Consider the following 20,013-nt stretch of genomic DNA (forward strand, 5'->3'; position numbering starts at 1 on the left):
ACACATATTCAAATTTCTGTTTTTTTCCACAAATTAAAACTAAAAATGTGAGATTTATAAAGTGTAAAAACCATGAAAAACTCTAAAAACAAAAGTTCGGCATGCAGGGCCTGAATTTCTGGTGAGTGCACCCAGAAGCCGGCATCGCCCCTCCCCTCTCAAGCATGCTTGTTTTTTTAAGCTACAGTCTGAGCACTGGAACGGGGTGCATAGCCCCTAGTGCTCCGGCTAGTTGCAAATAGAAGTTCGGCTAGCCGGCATGCCGCCCCTGAGCTTGTGCCGCCCTAGGTCCTGCCCTTTGTGGCCTTGCCGAAAATCCGGGCCTGTCGGCACGTAAAACCAGTCAAGGTGCTGCACTGATCCTATTGGACCTTTTTAGCCAAACTTTTAGAGGTGTTTGGATTTTTTTTAAAGAGTAATTTCCCCCAAAAGTTTTTCCATATTTTTTAGCTTATTGAACAGGGGGTTTTTTTTATTCGTACTTGTTATATTCAGAACTTTTATAACTTTTTAGAGAAACAGAGAACAATAGTAGTTTTAAAAAAAACGTTAAAACCACAAAAATTTTGATAAATGGGCCTTATAGTGTATATACAGATATAAAGTCATATGAAAAAGTTTGGGAACCCCTCTAAATTCTTTGAAGTTTTGTTTATCATTGGCTGAGCTTTTAAAGTAGCAACTTCCTTTTAATATACAACATGCCTTATGGAAACAGTAGTATTTCAGCAGTGACATAAAGTTTATCGGATTAACCGAAAATATGCAATATGCTTCATAACAAAATTAGACAGGTGTATAAATTTGGCCACCAAACAGAGATGTTACATCAATACTTAGTTGAGCCTCCTTTTGCAAATATAACAGCCTCTAGACGCCTCCTATATCCTTTAATGAGTGTCTGGATGGCGGCACTTTTGACCATTTGTCTATACAAAATCTCTCCAGTTCATTTAAATTTGATGGCTGCCGAGCATGGACAGCCTGCTTCAAATCATCCCATAGATTTTCAATGATATTTAAGTCAGGGGACTGTGACAGCCAATCCAGAATATTGTACTTCACTCTCTGCATAAATGCCTTTGTAGATTTCAAAGTGTGTTTAGAGTCAATGTCTAAACCCCTTCATAACTTCAACTATGTGACTGATGCTTGAACATTATCCTGAAGAATTTGTTGATATTGGGTTGAATTCATCTGACCCACGACTTTAACAAGGGCCCCAGTCCCTGAACTAGCCACACAGCCCCACAGGATGATGGAACCTCCACCAAATTTGACAGTAGGTAGCAGGTGTTTTTCTTGGAATGCGGTGTTCTTCTTCCACCATGCAAAGTGCTTTTTGTTATGACCAAATAACTAAATTTTTGTCTCATCAGTCCAAAGCGCGTTGTTCCAAAATGACTGTGGCTTGTCTAAATGAGCTTTTGTATACAACAAGTGACTCTGTTTGTGGCGTGAGTGCAGGAAGGGCTTCTTTCTCATCACCCTGCCATACAGATGTTCTTTGTGCAAATTGTGCAGAATTGTAGAACGATGTACAGGTACACCATCTGCAGCAAGATGTTCTTACAGGTCTTTGCCAGACCTGGGTTTTACAGCAACTGTGCCTGTGGCCTTCCATTTCCTGATTACATTACTTACAGTTGAAACTGACAGTTTAAACCTCTGAAATAGCTTTTTGTAGCCTTTTCCTAAAACATGATACTGAACAATCTTTGTTTTCAGATCTTTTGAGAGTTACTTTGAGGATCCCATGCGGTCACTCTTCAGAGGAGAGTCACAACTTGTGAATGGCCACCTTAAATACCTTTCCTCATGATTGGAGACACCAACCTGCCTATGAAGTTCAAGGCTTAACGAGATGATCCAACCAATTTGTTGTTGCCAATAATCAGTATTGAGCATTCAAATTAGCAAAATTACAAGGGTACCCACATTTTTGCACAGCCAGTCTTTTACATTTGATTTAATTCCATACAACTGAATACTGCTTCACTAAAAATCTTTGTTCAGAAAACACCCCTGGGAAATGAAAGACATACCATTGTTATCTTTTTTGTTGAAAGTAGAGTAAATTATTATGCAGGCTGAGAGGGGTTCCCAAACTTTTTCATATTACTGTATATCCTTTCTTCTAGATAACTTAATAGCTTTTGATAGCGTATATACATTTTGGTTTAGGTGGAGAAATATCTTTTGTTTTTTTAATAGAACATGCAACACATGGAAGGGAAGGATATTACACAATAGTGAAATGCTATTAGACTTGGAAATTTCCCCAAACCCTCCATCATTAAAGGGGAGTTACACCCAAAATCTATGTTTTGCTTAATGTGAGAAAATGCAATTCTATGTAACTTTCCAGTGTATAATTACACATTTTCTCTTAGAAATGTTTAGTTATTTATAAATAAATTTGCAAATAAAAGCAGTTTAAGTCTCCTAAAATGCCCTTCCTTTTTTCCCTGACTACTTATACCATAGCAATATTGTATTGGGGTCAGCTACTGTATCATTCAGCATGACTCCAACTACCACAAAAGCCTTGCATGTTCAGTGATATTATTAAGAAGGAGAAGAATTGATTTCCCTTTAAAATAAAGGAGAATTAATTTCTGAAACAAAATGTTTAAATTATATATAATATTATATACTCTATTATTATGAATATTTTACTATGTAAAGAAATAAAAAAATCTTTTTGGGACTCAAAAGTTTATCATGTGGCAGTTGTGGCTAGTGCTATAATTGTTTTATGAAGAGAATTTCCTTAGGAGAAAAGTAAGCCGTTCTTACCAAAAGAGACACACATACCTGTATACGTGCAAAATGACGTAGAAATGTCAACATTTCTAACAAAACAAAAAGATTTAAACCTCCCAGTACGAGGGCTTTGTAGGGAGGCCACAAAGGCTCAGGCCGGCATGCCGTCTGCTATCCCCGGTGCCGGCAATCAGAAGAATTGCGAAGTAGCTTATGGGCCACACCATTTATAAATCAGGCCCTCCCCAGTATTGCAGGGACCTATAATATTTTTTTTACCTTGAGTTTGTGCCAAGTGAAAAATCTTTGCAGTAACATATCTTGTGTTATCTGTATCAAATAATAGAGACTCTGCATTGACCTTTTCCAGCTGGGATAAAAGGCTTTGAATCCGGGAAATGTTTAACTGGCTGAAATCAGAACAAAATAAAAATGTTAAACACAAGCAACATTGCATAGCTTGATTTTTACCTATTGTTTTAATGACAAAACATCTAAGGGTTTTATTTCATGAGCTATAAAGGCCAAACAGGGAAATTAAACATATTGCATGTTTGGCCCTTGCAAGGTAAATAATTAGATTAAGATAGCAAGACGGATTGTCATCAATGAAAATAAGCCAGTGATAAATTGTTGTAAAACCAACCTGTGCCAAAAGACTATGAAGTTATATCTCTTTCTTTGTGGTTACAGTTTCAGATTATGAAAATGTAAGGTGTCAAATACACTTGAACAAAGCAATATAAATAATCTTTTTTTTTTTTCATGTCTGCATAGCATCTTCATATATTTCTGGCAGTCTTTATTTCTTGCGATTTATGTGTTTATAGAAATTTTCGAAATCACTTTTGGATTTGGCCAAAAACTGAATCCTCCAGATAGGATTTTCCAAATCAGAACTGTAACTGGCATATTAATAACTTCACACCAGGACTGGAACTAGGGGAGGGCAGAAGAGGCACTCCCTTCCCCTCTAGCACTCTTCCCTTACTCCATCACTCCCCCCTACCTTACTCCCTCCCTCCCCTGCCCTTCCCCTTCATTACTCTGCCGTGTCTTCTTATTGTGTGTGCACTCACGCATGGGTGCAGTCCTGAGTCCTGGTAGCTGACCTGGTGCCTAGGGTGCACTGTCGGCATGGCACGAAAAAATATATATACATTCAGCTGTCCAGAGCTTTCAATTCAATTGATTATATGATTTGTACAAATCTGAATCATGCAAAAAGTGCTAGAATCCAACCAACTCAAAATCCTGGATTCAGTGCATCCCAAGGAGTTTTGTGGAAACTGGATTTTTCAAAGGTTTTCATCATGTTGATGTTTAAGGGGCAGATTTAGCAAGGGTCGAATTTCGAGTTCATGGGAGTTATTTAAAACTCCCATGAACTCGAAATTCAACCAATAGCAATTTATTAAAGAAATCAAATCAAAACTTGGGTGAATAGAATTGACCAGCAAATTTGAATCAATTTGATTTGAGTTTTATCTCTGAAAAAAACTTGAATGTCAGGAAGGCTGCAAACAACTCCAAATTGATCCCAAGACGTCTTCTATAGGCTAAATTAGCAATTCAGCAGGTTTAAAGTTGCGAATAGTTGCATTCGAGTTCTTAAAGTGTGTGATCGAATTTCACAGTTTTGGCCACAAAAAAACTAGAAAAATCGAATTTGAAAATTCAGATTTGAAAATTTTAATTTTTACTTCGACCCTTGATAAATTTGCCCCTAAGTGTAACAGTTACTAAATCAATACAATCTAACAATGTAAACTAGATACAAGTGTGTAACCTAGAAGCCAATTTACTGAATATAACACTTAAAAACGACAAAACGTGTTTGCCACTAGCAATCATTATTACTCATGTATATAAGCACTGTTACACTACACGTAACAGAAATTGTTTATTATATAAATTTCCACCCCAATAGAGCTTACTTAAAGGATAACATCTAGCTCATAGATGTATTTTTCTTTGGATTTGTGGGAATATCTGGCTTTTTTTTTTGTAGGTACTGCATTATTGTTAAATAACAAGTTATTCATTCCTTTACGAGAACATCATGGAACATTCATTTGTGCAACACACATCCGTTCGGTGCCAGGAATAAATCAGTAAAGGTCCTGAGAATGGAGAATAGCACACAAGTGTAATACTAATTATTCTTAGTATAAAAAAAAAATAGTAGTGTAGGAACATATTAACTTTGTAGTCTTGGCAGAGAAAGTTCATTCCCTAGTTACTTTACTCAGGGCAAGAAAAATATTCTGTTTTAATAAATGCTTGGCATCTACCTTGGTTCTGGCAGAATTCTCGTTTGGAAGGTTCACATCTTGCTACTGTTAACAGTAGCAAGATGTGAACCTTGAACATGAGAATACTTCAAGGACAAAGGTACATGCCAAGCATTTATTAAAACATAATATTTTTCTTGCCGTGAGTAAAGTAACTAGGGAATGAACTTTCTCTGCCATGTACCATGGCAACCATTATTATAAAATGTTATTTTGATGTTTATTACATTCTCTTTGCCTGAATAGAAGGTTTTGTTTTTAACAGTAATTTACTTTTAGTATATTGGCAGATGGAAATAATCTATGTTAAGATAAACTGGTTTAGTAAAGTCACCATATAAACTGATCTTAAGTCAGGAGAGTACTACATACATTTTTTATCAATCCAATAGATAAACATCTAATTTATTTCCATTTCAATATGATTTGATCATTTGCATCCATACTGGGTGACAGGTGGTTCATTTGTTTTGGCCCTAAACAACAAATCTGAGCTAACAGGTCAGTGGCCCATAAAAGTGGCCATTAACGAAGCAGGAAGAAGACTTGCCAAGTTGGTAATTTTTCTATTATTGGTAAAGTACAGTACTATCAAATTTAAGATGCAAATGGATAAAATATAAATAAAAACATGTTTTATTAACACATTCTGAATACAGGCATTCTGTGCTGGCCACAATATGTGATACCATATATAGATATTCTTGTCGTTAGATTAGAAGATTAGAAAACTTTACTGAATAAGGAATTTCAGACCATTTCAGTGAGTAATGTGAGAGTGTGCTGCAATGTTAGATATACTATGTCTTTCTTATGATACTGGCAGTGTCAAACACATTTTAAACAATTTATGCACTTGCAGCTGACACTAGTAGCAAGATCTTTTGTTAGGAAACTAAAGAGTGACACTTGAACTATAAACACTGACAGAAATGTACTCCAAACACTTAAAACCTCAGATACATTACAAGCTGGTAAATGTTTCTAAAATGGAACAAGCTCAATAAAACAAAACTCACTGCCATGGGTGTATTAGAAATATATAACAGAAATGCTATATAATTACTAATTATTCTGCAAGGGGTTCTCTGCCCTACTGCAGCCACATCAAGAATCACACATTCAGCATGGAGATTAAGCAAATTAATATTGTCAGATAGGCAATACAATCTTATCGATATAAATCTTTTAACCTGTCCAACTGACTGAATGACTGATCGTCATGGTACGAAAAATGTTGGGAAACTCCACACACAGTCCGAAAATAGGACAAACCTTTGTTTCGTATGATGGTATATTTGCATCTCAGTTTTAGTGACCTAACAAGCTTGATGAATAGGTGACAGAACAATTAAATTCTTACGTAAATCTTGGAAGTGCCATTATTCAAAAAGTTACAACCCCCCAAAAATTTTATGTAGGTATATAGGGTGTAGATGTAAAGTAGTATAATACAAAATGAAAGTATGCCTTTAGGTTCATAGTATGTGTGTGGTCTGATCAGTACTGATTATCTGGCTCCAAGATCCAGTCCATAAGCAGGCCAAAAGTGAAACGTTTTAATATTTGAGATTTTGATACTGGCTCTTTTCTTTCGTGCATATTTACAAGATATTGTCAAACAGAATGGATTACAAAAAGTCTATTACATACTTTTGGGGGTATTTAAGTAAAAGGAAATAGTGTGCAAAGTGCAAATCTCCCTCAACGTATGCATCATTTAAATGAGCAAGTTAAGGTGATTGACAGGGCTAGTTTTGCTCCTGATGAAAAAGCAGAGAACCTGATTTTTAAATATACATGAAAGAAAGAGAGGGGGGGGAAGTGTGCAAAGTTTCCAGGCCTCTAGTCTCATTGTACATAAATCTGACCAATATAAATTGGACCTGTCACCCAGACATAAAAATCTGTATAATAAAAGTCCCTTTCAAATTAAACATGACATCCAATTTCTATTTTTTATTAAAGCATTCATAGCTGTTGTAAGCTCATTTAAAAATCTCAGCTGTCAATCAAATATTGTCTGCCACTCCTCTATGACATGGGTATAGAGGCGGGGCAGACAATTACTTTCACTTTCCATTCAGCACTTCCTAGATGTCACTGCTCTCCACATATTCCCAAGTTCTCTTTACCATTTAATTGTGTAACCAGGGCATGGGGATGGACATCGGGTCCCCCATTCTGGTGCACAAACAAGATTCTGAGATGATGCAAGGCTTGCCTTAATAACAGTGACCACAAAATGGCTGCTGCTTGCTATAATTATGAATTTCCAGACTGAATGAAGCAATATTCAAATAATTTATATAGTGTAATTCAAGTAAAGTTCATTTTGCTTGACTATGTGATAAAATAGGATTTTGAATACTTTTTTTGGGTGACAGGTCCCCTTTAAAATTAACTTCTTGCTGCAGTGGTTCTCCGTGATGTAATTAACATGTCTCATGTTTGCTGCAAATAAGTTATTTAGTTAAATAACCACTATTTGAAGTGGAGATATTATATAGTAATAGGAGGTGCAGATAAATCAGAGGCCTCTAATCATACTTAATCAAAGAAATATGCTCAACCCAAAGAACTTCACAACCCTGTTTACAGCAGAATAACGTCTGCTGGTTTTCAAGTCATTTTATAATTAATAATTCAAACAAGAGTTCCATTTAAATTATATGTTCATGGTAGCAATCATCTCTAAGACAAACAGTGCATATTCCTTTTCCACATTAAGTGCCATGTGAGTAATGTATCTGATCTCCTCTGCAGTTACTTCATTCGACTATGAATCTTATAATCTTACAATGTGTTCCAGCATACTGTGAATATATTATAATCCCATATATTACTACAGCAAGTACTGCTAAACCAATTCTCTTATACATTGTATTTGGAAAGCTAAACTGAAAAACACAGTATACAGGTATGTCATCTATTCTCAATAATGCGGGCACCTGGGTTTTCCAGATACAGAGTTTTTGTGTAATCTTGATTTTTAAATTTTAATTAAACATTAAAAAAAAAAGTATACCATCAATGGTGAACAGGGCTGAGTACTACCACCCAACTGAATAGAGTGGTTTGGTCAATTTGTTAAAAACTTCCTGACTGTCAAGTACATGTATAAATGGGGAAAATAGCAAACTGCTGTGAATACGTCAGATTTCGCCATTATAATACAGGTAGCCCCCCGGTTACGTACGAGATAGGGTCTGTAGGTTTGTTCTTAAGTTGAATTTGTATGCAAGATGAAACGTATACAATATTTTACCTTTCTGTGCATATTTATTTTTAACTTTCTGTGCTCCGCAGTAGACAACACACACCATAGGGGATTGGGGCAGGTGATTTATTAAATCTAAATGCTAATAAAGGCCAAGCAAAACATAGTATATTACTGTAACAGCCCCCGTCTGTAAGTGTGAGTTGTATGTAAGTTGGGTGTATGTAACTCAAGGACTCCCTGTATTTAATCATTCTGCCCCTAAGCAATATTGCCATCTTGCAACACAACAAAATTTTGAGGTTTTTCAACTTCTTTCTCAGGGCACCCAAATTAACTATAGGTATCACAATGTTTTTTTTATGATTTTCTGCATTAAAAAGGGATTATGGAGATAACCTTAAACAGCACAGTGACCCATTCTAAGTCCTGACCCATAAGTTACAAATCCCTAACCTAATACAATAAAACAAAAATGGTTGGGAGCCAAAACTTGTAAAAATTTGAAAAAAAGTATTTATTTTGCATAAAATCAGTGGCATACATCCTCAAAAAACATATTTTGATACTATGCAGGGTCACCATTGAGGGGGGAGAGGGGGTCTGTTGTATCAGGCCAAGAGAAATCTTCCGGCAAAGGTGTATATTTGTTAAAGAGTGAAGTTAGAGATCACCACAGTCCGCTAGAGTGAAATACCGCCTCTCCGTTAATCTCTATGGGATTTTTAAAGGCGTATTTAGCAAAGGGTAAAAGTGAAAGTTCACCCTTTGATAAATACTTTAAAATCCCATAGAAATGAGTGGAGAGAGGTGGTATATAATGCTAGCACACTGTGGTGATCTCGATCTTCACTCTTTGATAAATATACCCCAAAGAGTGGCCCAGTCGCGTTTCAAAAGCTACACATGAATTTTAAATGAAACAACTCAGATGCAGTTGAACTGCAGACTTTCAGCTTTAATTCAGCAGGTTGAAGAAAAAGATTGCATAAAAATGTGAGGAACTAAAGCCTTTTTTTGGAAACATCTGGTGGTGGCGGAGGCAGAAGGTCAACCTTTGTCCCAGCAAAACCTACATACCTGCTCGTTGATCATTTGTGTAACACAAACAAGGGGTGTGCCCAAAAAATTGCTGCATGCTTGTGTTCATAGGGGCCCCATAAAAATAACTTGTACGGGGCCCCAAAGTTTCTGATGGGTGGCCTGATACTATGGATTAGACACTGAACTAACTCAGCATAGAAAATTAAAATCTTTTTCAAGCTTTCCTCTCTGAGTTCTTTGAACATATAAAGGCCTATTTGACATGTTGTGTAAAAAAAATGGCGACCAAATACACCCAGGGGCACATTTACCTAGGGTCGAATATCGAGGGTTAATTAACCCTCAATATTTGACTGTTAAATCCTTCGACTTCGAATATTAAAGGAATAACCATTCGATCGAACGTTTAGATCCTTCGAATCGAACGATTCTAAGGATTTTAATACATCAATCGAACGATTTTCCTGCAATCAGAATTTGGCTAGAAAGCCTACGGGGACCTTCCCCATATGCTAACATTGATGCTCGGTAGGTTTTAGGTGGCAAAGTAGGTGGTCAAAGTTTTTTTTAAAGAGACAGTACAAAGTCGAAAGGTCGAATGGTCGAATAGTCGAATGATTTTTAGTTTTAATCGTTCGATTCGAAGTCGTAGTCGAAGGTCGAAGTAGCCAATTCGATGGTCGAAGTAGCCAAAAAAATACTTCGAAATTCGAAGTATTTTTTATTCTATTCCTTCACTCGAGCTAAGTAAATGTGCCCCCAAGTATCACAAGGAATCACAGCACAAAAAATGGGGTACTTATCAAGTGATGTGCGGGTTGACCCCCCAATCCAACGGGACCTGCTGGTTTCAGGCAGGTTCAGGCTGAATCTGTACATTAGGATTCAGTTAGGGATTAGGCCAGGATTCGGCCCTTTTCAGCAGGATGCGGATTTGCATATGAAAATTGGGGCAGGGAGGGAAATAGCGTGACTTTTTGTCACAAAATAAGGAAGTAAAAAATGTTTCACCCTTCCCACCCCTAATTTGCAAATGCAAATTAGGATTCAGTTCGGTATTCAGCTGAATCTTTCACAAAGGATTCGGGGGTTCAGTTGAATCCAAAATAGTGGATTCGGTGCACCCCTACTGTTCACAGTTCACATCTATCTCCTTTCGGGCTGTACATTGACTTTTGGATGCCAAAATCAGATAGCAGTAATAGAACTAAGCAGAGAAGTGCCAAAATGGTATGTGAAAGAAGGGTTCTACTGTAATGTACACTGAATAAGTACTCTGGGTTTTCTTATTAAGTAATACATTGAGCACACATCCCTTTAACAGTAAATAATTTTGTATTTTCAACTCTGAAAACTCTTTCAAACAGGAAATGCTGTTTCCGCATTTAGCACAGACTGAATACTGTTTAAGGGAACACTTTCTAAATGTAAATCTCTAGGATTATTAGGAAATATGACTTTAATCCTGCTGCCAAGTAAACTTCAAATGGGTTGCAGAAATACTGTTAGGAGGTTTGATGCATTGGTTAATAATAGAAACACAATCTTCGGAGATGCAATAAATCCCATGGTCTATGTTGTTTTTAGCTATGCGGCCAGTTGGTTTCAAACTTGCATAGCTTACTTAATAAGGTTATTTCAAGATGTAGTATAATTTAGAACAAAATCTTAAAATACCGTACAGCATTTGATGAATTTTACACAGTGCTGCAGGCTTACTTCTTATTTAGTATGATTGTGGAGTAGCAGTTTTAATGTGCTATTCAAAGATGCCTTTTATTTTTGTGATCCTGTACAGTATTCTTACCTAACATACAGAAGCATTTTGTTCAACAATAACTGCTCAATATAAAATTGGACTCATATGCAAAAATACCAACATGTTCATTCCAAATATAGAGAGTATGAATTATTAATTCCCTGCAGGGAATTCCCTACCATTACACCTGACAAATAGATTGACAGCTTCAAATTCACTTTCTATGTCGAGCAGCAAAAAGTGGAATCATGGAATTCAGTTCAGCTCTTACCTATTGATAAGTATTGCAAAGGTGGCTTTACTTTTTGTTAAAATACTATAAAAATAATAATATAAAACTAGGGATGCACCGAATCCAGGATTTGATTGAGGATTTGGCGTTTTTTTAGCAGGATTTGGATTTGCCAGAATCCAAGTGCCTGGCCGAAACGAATCTTAAAAATTGTGTGACTTTTTGTCACAAGGAAGGGAAAAATGGTTTAACCTTGCAGTTAACTTTAATCCTTCCTGGTGCTGATTTGCATATGCAAATTATGGTTTCGGTATTCTGCTGAATCCTAAAATAGTGGATTCAGTGCATCCCTATATAAAACAGATGTTTATATCATATTGTATTGTATAATATATTACCAACATTGTAACCTGTATTAACTTGTATTTATAATTGCAAGCTTTCAGCATAATTTTTTTGATTAAAAATGTCTCTTCAATATGCATGGTGTTAGAGAAATTGGGTGTGTAATTTTGGTTTCTGTACAACACCATTATGAAGGGACTTTTTTAATTGAACAATGGTCCTAAAAACTCCAAAAAAATGTATTCAGTTAGCTAATTAACAGTATTACTTCATTTCTCTTTGTTTAGAAAAACAATGACATAAGCAAAAATAATAATTCTTTAGTGCTCACCATTTTTCTGCTGTTGCTTTTACTTTACTCATCTTGATGAAGTCATGGATTCTATTATTTAACTTCCTAAAAACAATTAAAATATGTTAAAAAAAAATCAGAAAAACACAGAACTAACATATACTCCAAGAAATTACCAGCAGCACACTGTTAGTCTTGCATAAGTGCTCAAGTGCAGATTTATTGTGTAGCCCATAGCATATAAAGGCAACGTTTCGGACCTCCCAGGTCCTTTGTCAAGCTAACATATAGGCATTGTTTTCCGGGGATTATTTAAGTGTACAGTACAAATAAAATCTTTCATGGCTATGGATGATGCCCAATTAACTAAATCCCTACTCACCAAGCATGCAAGCATTTTGCAACTTATCTTTTGACATAATTTAGTCAATTTGGATTGATCTGTTAAAGTAGCAGCATACCCTTCTTGTTCAACACAAATTCAAAGTGTATAGATTGTGCTAAACATGCTTCTTGCTTATTGTTGTAATCGCTAAAAATCAATGTTTTTTTTTTTACTAAACAGGGCCCACGGTGAAACTGAAACTACTACATGTTTGGCCTTGCAAGGTAGGTTAATTAGGTTACCGCTATATAAGCCCTTCCTTTGCTGAGAGTGTTTTGTAATCGAGGTCTATTATCTGCATGCGGGTAATCAAATTATCTACCTCAAAAGGACAACTTTAGTTTTCCTCAATAAATAGATTTTTTTGTGATTAGCAAAAAGTATGTTTAGCGCCTTATCATTGAGCTCATGTTGAAAAAGGTATACTGCAGTTATGTGTAGGTAAGCAAAAACTGATCCACACCCATCCCTAACCCGACCACTTCCAAACTGAACCCTACTTAATTTGCTGCAGCATCATCATCATTTATACATCCGTGCCTAGCTCGCCCATCTATGACATCATCAGAGGCGATGGGGCATGCAGGAATAAGTATACATATAAGAAGACGCCAGGTGTGCTAAGGGGCATTGTGGAATGCATGCAGGGTGGGCAATGTAAAGAGTATAGCATGCTTGCAACATACAATTGCTTTTTAGGTGTGTTTTTCCAAAGGAATGAAGCAATGAGCACTCAAGTTCTCAGTAAACAGAATCCCACGTATCAACTGTACATGACATAACATCCATGGGTAACATAGTAAAACTGAATAAGGGAACACAAAATACAACTATATATGAAGAACAAATTTAACTCCTTACAACTATCAAAATTGCTTCTCAACTTCAAATGTTACCCTTCAAATACAAACAACTGGGTGCACAAAGTTCCATTTGTGGCTGACAAATTTCCATTTTGGCAAAGCAGGAACAACACAGTCAGCTCTAGGCACTTAGCATACTTCCACAAATAAAAAGTATTAGGGAAAATACAGTAGGGCAGACATAGAAAACTGACCATTTCAAAACCCAGCATTAGGATGGTCTGGTCGCTGCTAGTTATAGAACTGATCTCATTATAAGGCATATTTCCCCTACAGAGATGGGTCCACTTGAGATACTAGAGACCTCGATCATGAGAATCAAGTAAACGCATTCTACAGAAAACCTTCTGCAGAAAATGTAAAGCAATTAGGCTGAAATGCAGACAATAACATTATTACCCATCAATCTGATCCTTAGCCAAAATAGTTCCTAACATGATAAGATACTTTTCTAATGTGAACACATACACAGGTACAATATCCAGCCGTTTGCAGCCCTTTCAGACATGTCCAGTCAAGAGAAGCTTTGTATGTTGAATTTGTGTGCGCTGGTTTTTTCTTAAAACAAAGAAACAATGTGACTCAGCCAAAACCACCTTCTAATACTGCAGGACAGAATCCCATGGGGGAAAAAAAAGATTCTTTGAGTCTAAATATTAAGATGTATTTCAATCAATGACCCTTGGACAGTTCATGTGTGTATTTAAAACTATTATATGAATGCTAACAATTGGGAATTAGTCAACTCCTCTTAAAACCCCAGGTGGAATCAGTGCCCTCACCTGCATGATTACACACACACACACAGACACACACACAGACACACACACACACTAAGGGTTAGATTTATTAAGGGTTAAATTGAAAATTCAAATTTTCTATTTTTCTATGGTCAAACTGTCAAATTCGACTTGGGAATTATCCAAACTCAATTTGAATTTTCTTAAAAATTCAAATTAGATTTTTGACTTTGGCCCTTTAAGAACTGAAATTCGACTATTTGTCACTCAAAACCTGCTGAATTCATGTATAAGTCAATGGGAGAGGTCCAGTGACCAATTTGAACAAAAGGTACTCTCACATACTCGACACCGATCCAGGACACCATGTGAGGACAACAGCATCAGCGCTGAGTATGCGAGAGTACCTTTTATTCTACATTGATTGCCGGCGTGGAGTAGCTGGCGTCTCACACAGGCTGCGGCTAGGAAGACACAGCATTTCTGGGTGAGCTCCGATGCGAACCGCATCATTTTTGTTTTTTTGACCAATTTGAAGATGTTTGTAGCCTTCCGAACATTCAAGTTTTTTTTGGAGAAAAAACACAATTCGAATTTGGTCGAATTCGAATCGAATTTGATTTGAGTTGTCGGGTTGGTAAAAAATGTTTTAATTATTACATTTTTTTAATAAATAATCTAATACGGATAAATATTCCTCTAAGTATTAATACCACGGACAACGACTACACACCACACATAATGCAAACATGCTCACTATCAAGGTTTACCACTTTCCCGTGCACCTGTTTTCTCAGTGGCCAAGCCCTCCATGGAGTAGGGAGTCCAGTAACTTCCATCAATCAGCCATTCACTTAGAAGACACATTCTCCACGTGGCTTCGTAACACCATCCATACATTAGCATATGGCTGGCAGGGAGAGTAAAACAATTTATTCTAATGCCAAAGCTGCATGGATGACTTCTGTCTCACACCATTTGATCTGTGGTGCACATCTACAGTTTATATGAAGGTTTTTCCTATAAGACATTCTGTTAGATGGTGGCTGTATTGCTAGTATAGCATTGTGACAATTCCACAGAGCAGATGCTTAGATCAAGATTCCAGCCACAGCAAACTACAAACAATGTCAGATGACTTTTGTTGATGCAACAGTGTAGTCCAAGTCGTTTAGCCTTACTCAAAAGCAGAAAACAAGTATATTCCCAGGAGCTTGATAAAAAAAAAGGTTATAGCTGCTCTAAACTTACTGTAGTTCACTATATTTATGTAACATACCAAGTACCAACTCATAGCACAAAATAAATTCAGTTGTTGCGAGCTGCAAAACCTGAACGTTGGCAGTAGCAGTTCACAGATGAAAAACTGTAAATTTGACAACGCTACCCTAAACTGAAAGCTCTTGAAACCATGGAGGATTCAAAATGGGATGAGGCCCATTTTCTAATGAAGCAATAGCTCAAGTCTTGATAAGACTTTGAATCCTGCATATTGAAAAAATTGATTGGCAACCCTTGTCCTGGTGAGGAACCATTTTATAACTCATAATTCTCTTTTTCTTTTGGACTTATAATTTTTTGTTTCAAAGACAGAGTCATACACCATTGCTTTCACACTCTTGAAACCATTGAGCTTTTTGCATTTATAGTCTAAAGCTGCAAGCTTCCGCGCATTTTCCCCACAAATAAATAGCACTAAACAAAACTTGAGCTTAAAGCAACAGATAGTTGCCATGAATCTGAAGTGATGGAAAGCTGGCTAGGTCAAACATTAGCATGCCTAGCATTTTGCAGACTGACAGAAATTTTCTGTTATTACAAAAATATGTGACATGACCTCATTTGGTCAGTCTTGAAAACTAAAAATCAAAAGAACAAGATTTTCGCACATTGCCCTATAACTGGGGATGCACAGAATCCATTATTTTGGGATTCAGCTGAATACTAAACCGAAAGGGAAAGGCCAAACATGTTTTACTTCCTTAATCCACAAGAAGATTTCAGCTTGTGACCTCTAGCAGAATCCTCTTCTCTGTTCACATATAGAAGCCTTGTGTTGGCTCTAGAGCAAACTCACTCGGCGGATTCCAGCTTGAAATGCAAAGTTTCTTTGCTGAAATTCACAGTTTGTTCGCTCCGGAGCCTACACAAAGCTTTTTGATTCAAACAAAGAAGAGGATTCTGCTAGTGGTCGAGGTCTGAAATCTGCCAGAGGATTTCAGCAGGCTGATTTCTGTAGCATCTGGGCTTGGCCGAAGGATTTCAATTTGGTTTGCCAAGGCACTTGGACACTTTGGTTTCAGAATGATATATCTGACAGGCAGGTGTCCAGATACCTTTGGCCATACAGTGTATGATGGCCCAATGTTTTAACCACTTATCCACCAGCCCCCTCCACAACAACAAAGTGACAGGTCTGCATCTGACCAGACAAACTAAGTGGCTCTGCATACGGACACCATGTACTGGACAGTGATATGACCTATCCATTTAACTTTTGATACTCTCTCCAATGTGTGTATCATCTTGTCTAGTGATCACAAATCAGCAGCTTGCAAGTAGGTATGCACCAAATCCAGGATTTGGCCTTTTTCAGCAGGATTCGGATTTGGCTGAATCTTTCTGCCTGGCGAAACCAAATCCGAATCCTAGGGTGGGGAGGGAAAACACGTGACATTTTGTCACAAAACAAGGAAGTAAAAAATGTTTTACCCTTCCCACCCCTAATTTGCATATGCAAATTAAGATTCGGATTTGGTTCGTTATTCGGCCAATCTTTTGCGAAGGATTCGGGGGTTCGGTCGAATCCAAAATAGTGGATTTGGTGCATCCCTATTTGCAAGCAACATTCTCACCACCCCCCTTTGAATGCCCCTTAGCAGGGGCTAATTTTTAAAATACTTTACTGGGTTGGAGACAAGTTTTGGTGGCATAACAACACCAATTTACTGCCAGAATGATCCTCCTACAGGCAGGAAGTTCACACAGGGCCACTAAACGGCCAATCACATCACAATACTAATTTGCCAACCCCCAAAAAAAAATTTATGCTTGTGAGGCTCCCCAAATTTTATATTTGAATGTTGGGGACCCCTGAACTAGTATACTGTTAAACTTTTGTGCTTAACCTTAAAGAGATACAGTTATGATTTTTATGGTGTAGCTTTAATACTATATTTTACACTGTGTAGATTGTATAAAATTGATTCTATCAATTTCAGTTTTTATTCTCAGACCAATAAATGTATTTCTTTAATTTTTAATAAAGATGGTGATAAACTTGTGCTGTTTATTAAACAGCACAAATTTTGCAGCAACCCATTGCCCTTTATTGAAGTTCTTCACCACCATTTTTCTTGAAAACTTTGCTTCATTGGACGGAAGTGGCTGTGATTGAACTGACTTTTTGAATCCTCTTATTATATTTTTAATAAAGTTGTATGGGCAGCCATCCAAGTTCATTCTGCGTGATTCTGTGCTTTCAGAAACAGCGAGCACAGCACAAGTACTTTGAAGCACCTATTGTGTCACCAATTCCATCAGGTTGTGAGTAGTGCTCCTATTTCTTCTTACCTCTACCTCTAGGTGCCTTTAGATAACATCCTTATTACAAGGGTACCATTATAAGAAGCTGCAGAAAAGCAGGGGACAACAGCAACCAACCCCCTCATGACTCCATATGGTGTAGCAATAACATCAATTGCACTTCTGACAGGCAACAAAGCACCCAAAATACCTATGAATTGCTCCCCGTGTGAATCCCAGACAGATTCAATTGATTTCTTGCATAACTGCATGGAAATGCTATGTGAGAAGTAAGTTTTACTCACAGCCATTGAGAAATTCAATAATATTTTTAGGTACTTAGTTGTCTGCAGGGAGTGAGATTTCTCAAGGCTGTCAACTTGCCCTGTTACTAACGTGAATGGGAGGGAGAATGCCCACTTCCACACTCACTAAAAAAAGTAAAGGTAATTTTCTCTACCAGCATGTTCAGTCCAAAGCAAAGTAGTGGTAGCAGCCACAGATGTGTTTTGGAAAAAAAAGCAAACAAAAAAACCCCAAAACATGTTTTCTGATGACAGTATCCATTTCATTTAATGTCATAAGTTTCTAATGCCATATATAAGTCGGATTAGGGAAAGGGAAAGACAATACTCAATAAAAATGCAAGACTCATGTACAGTAGTTGCACAAGAGTTACATGTAACACCAATATCACTTCCACCTCCTTGAGGTTTAGCATTTGGAACCATCGCCTACTCACTCATTGCCTTCACTAGCAAATTGCTCTTAGCCCCAGTCTCTTGCCCTCCGTTCCTGTCATTTCTTACGCTCACTCAACATCAGCTCATCACTTTACGATTGCAAATGCAGTTGCAGGACCACAAAATTCTCCGCAGTCAGTTGCGCTAAAAATGTCATTCATTAAAGATACTTACGTCAATATGCACTCACAGCGCAAATGTAACCAAAGCACACAGCGCAAACTTTCAGCGCAATTAGGTATAATAAGTGTTGAAGTGCAAATCCAGTTGTGTCAATTTTGACACATTCTCCGTAACTGCATCAGGTTTCCCCGGGCGACCACAGCAATGCTGGAATTCTAAGAAAAATACATGGTGATTGCACACTGCGTCTGTTGTAAGTAAATGACCCCTTTTATGTGGTGCTTCATGTTACCCTCCATATCCCATACATGCTCTGTTCTTATTTATTTTCTGGTACAGTGTTTATATACAGACAACACATTTCCGCTTCACTTTACAGATATTATACATCATTCACATCAGTCCCTGCCCCAATCTAAGGTCCCTGTCACATTCAATGGGCCAGTTTTATCAGGAGCCAGTTATCCTGCATGAGAGGGAACTCACGCAGACATGAAGAACATACAAAGTCATTGCAGATTGTACAATGGCTTGAACTAAAGCCAGGACCCCAGCACTAATACAGCACTATAAATTCCCAAACCCACATGTCTAAACTGACTATTATTGCTAATCATCTGGTATCCCAATCAGCTTTATTTCCTACACATCCCTTTATCCCAAACTACCTTAGTCGCTGGCCTCCATGGTTGCCCTCACTTGTCTCCAGTTCCTATCATCTCACACTCCCAAACCCACACACTGCCCTGCCACTTCCTCACCCTCAATTCTTATTTAATTCCTCCTTATTCCCCATCACCCCCTTCTCCCAATTTCTTTACCCTCCTCTCTTCCAATCACCTCCATCTATCACCTCTCTTCAGCCCCTGCAATGGCCACTCTCCCTCGCTCCCTACCTCTACTACTCACTTCCTCTTCTCCTAGTCCACGGTGCGTGCCTCCTTCATTCCTACCAGCCTTCATTTGGCCGTACGTCAATGACAGCCTTTATCTCTGCCCCTTCCCCCCGCCGCAGCAACCATGTCTCCAACACAAGCAGCATTTTACCGAAGCCCATCATCATCAGCTACTTCACTCACCTCCAGTGCCAGTCAGTGTTTAAGCCCCAGGCTTGACGCTACACACGGTTGCCCTGCGCGCTGGCGACAAGGGGCGGAGCCGGCAGTCAGACAGTGGCAAAACAGCCGATTCAATAGAAAACATTAGGGCTGCATACTGACAGCGGCCCAATAGCAAACAAACAACCGAAGCGGCGCTATACTCACACAGAACTGGAAGGTTAGCGGCTACTTCCTATCATCTGTAAAGCCCTTAATGACATCACGGTCACATGACCGTAACGTGTGACACTCTAATGTAGGAGCCGCTAATACTGAGTGGCAAATTTAAATTTGAAGAAACACTGCTTGGCTGTGGAATACAGACGGACAGCGAACACTTCCTGGAATAAGCAGTTTGCGACTTGATCTTCCGGCTATGAGCTGTGCTACTTGATGTCTGCTGGATATTCTGTGCCATTTCTTACTGTGGGAGGAAACACCGTGCCACTTCATGTTGTGGGGGAAACACTGTGCCACTTCATGTTGTTGGGAGGTGGGGCAGTGAGCTCCATCATTTGTGGGAACTGGGAATGAAATCGCAATAGTATGCTAGACCAGTTGATTCTATGGAAGTTACACCCT

The 20,013-nt window shown here is 37.9% G+C and overlaps 1 protein-coding gene across 1 annotated transcript in view; it reads right to left on the bottom strand.

Annotated features, from left to right (window-relative positions):
* Positions 1–18,541, bottom strand: part of agtpbp1.L (ATP/GTP binding carboxypeptidase 1 L homeolog) — a gene marked incomplete at its 5' end in the record, with an annotated part of 73,533 nt that extends 54,992 nt beyond the window's left edge. Inside the window, 3 exon segments of the mRNA NM_001093635.1 lie at positions 3,046–3,176; positions 11,992–12,057; positions 18,383–18,541. Coding sequence (NP_001087104.1) covers positions 3,046–3,176; positions 11,992–12,023 — 163 coding nt within the window.
* Between the last annotated feature and the right edge of the window lie 1,472 nt (positions 18,542–20,013).

The sequence above is a fragment of the Xenopus laevis genome, chromosome 1L (assembly GCF_017654675.1).
Source record: "Xenopus laevis strain J_2021 chromosome 1L, Xenopus_laevis_v10.1, whole genome shotgun sequence".
NCBI lineage: Eukaryota > Metazoa > Chordata > Amphibia > Anura > Pipidae > Xenopus > Xenopus laevis.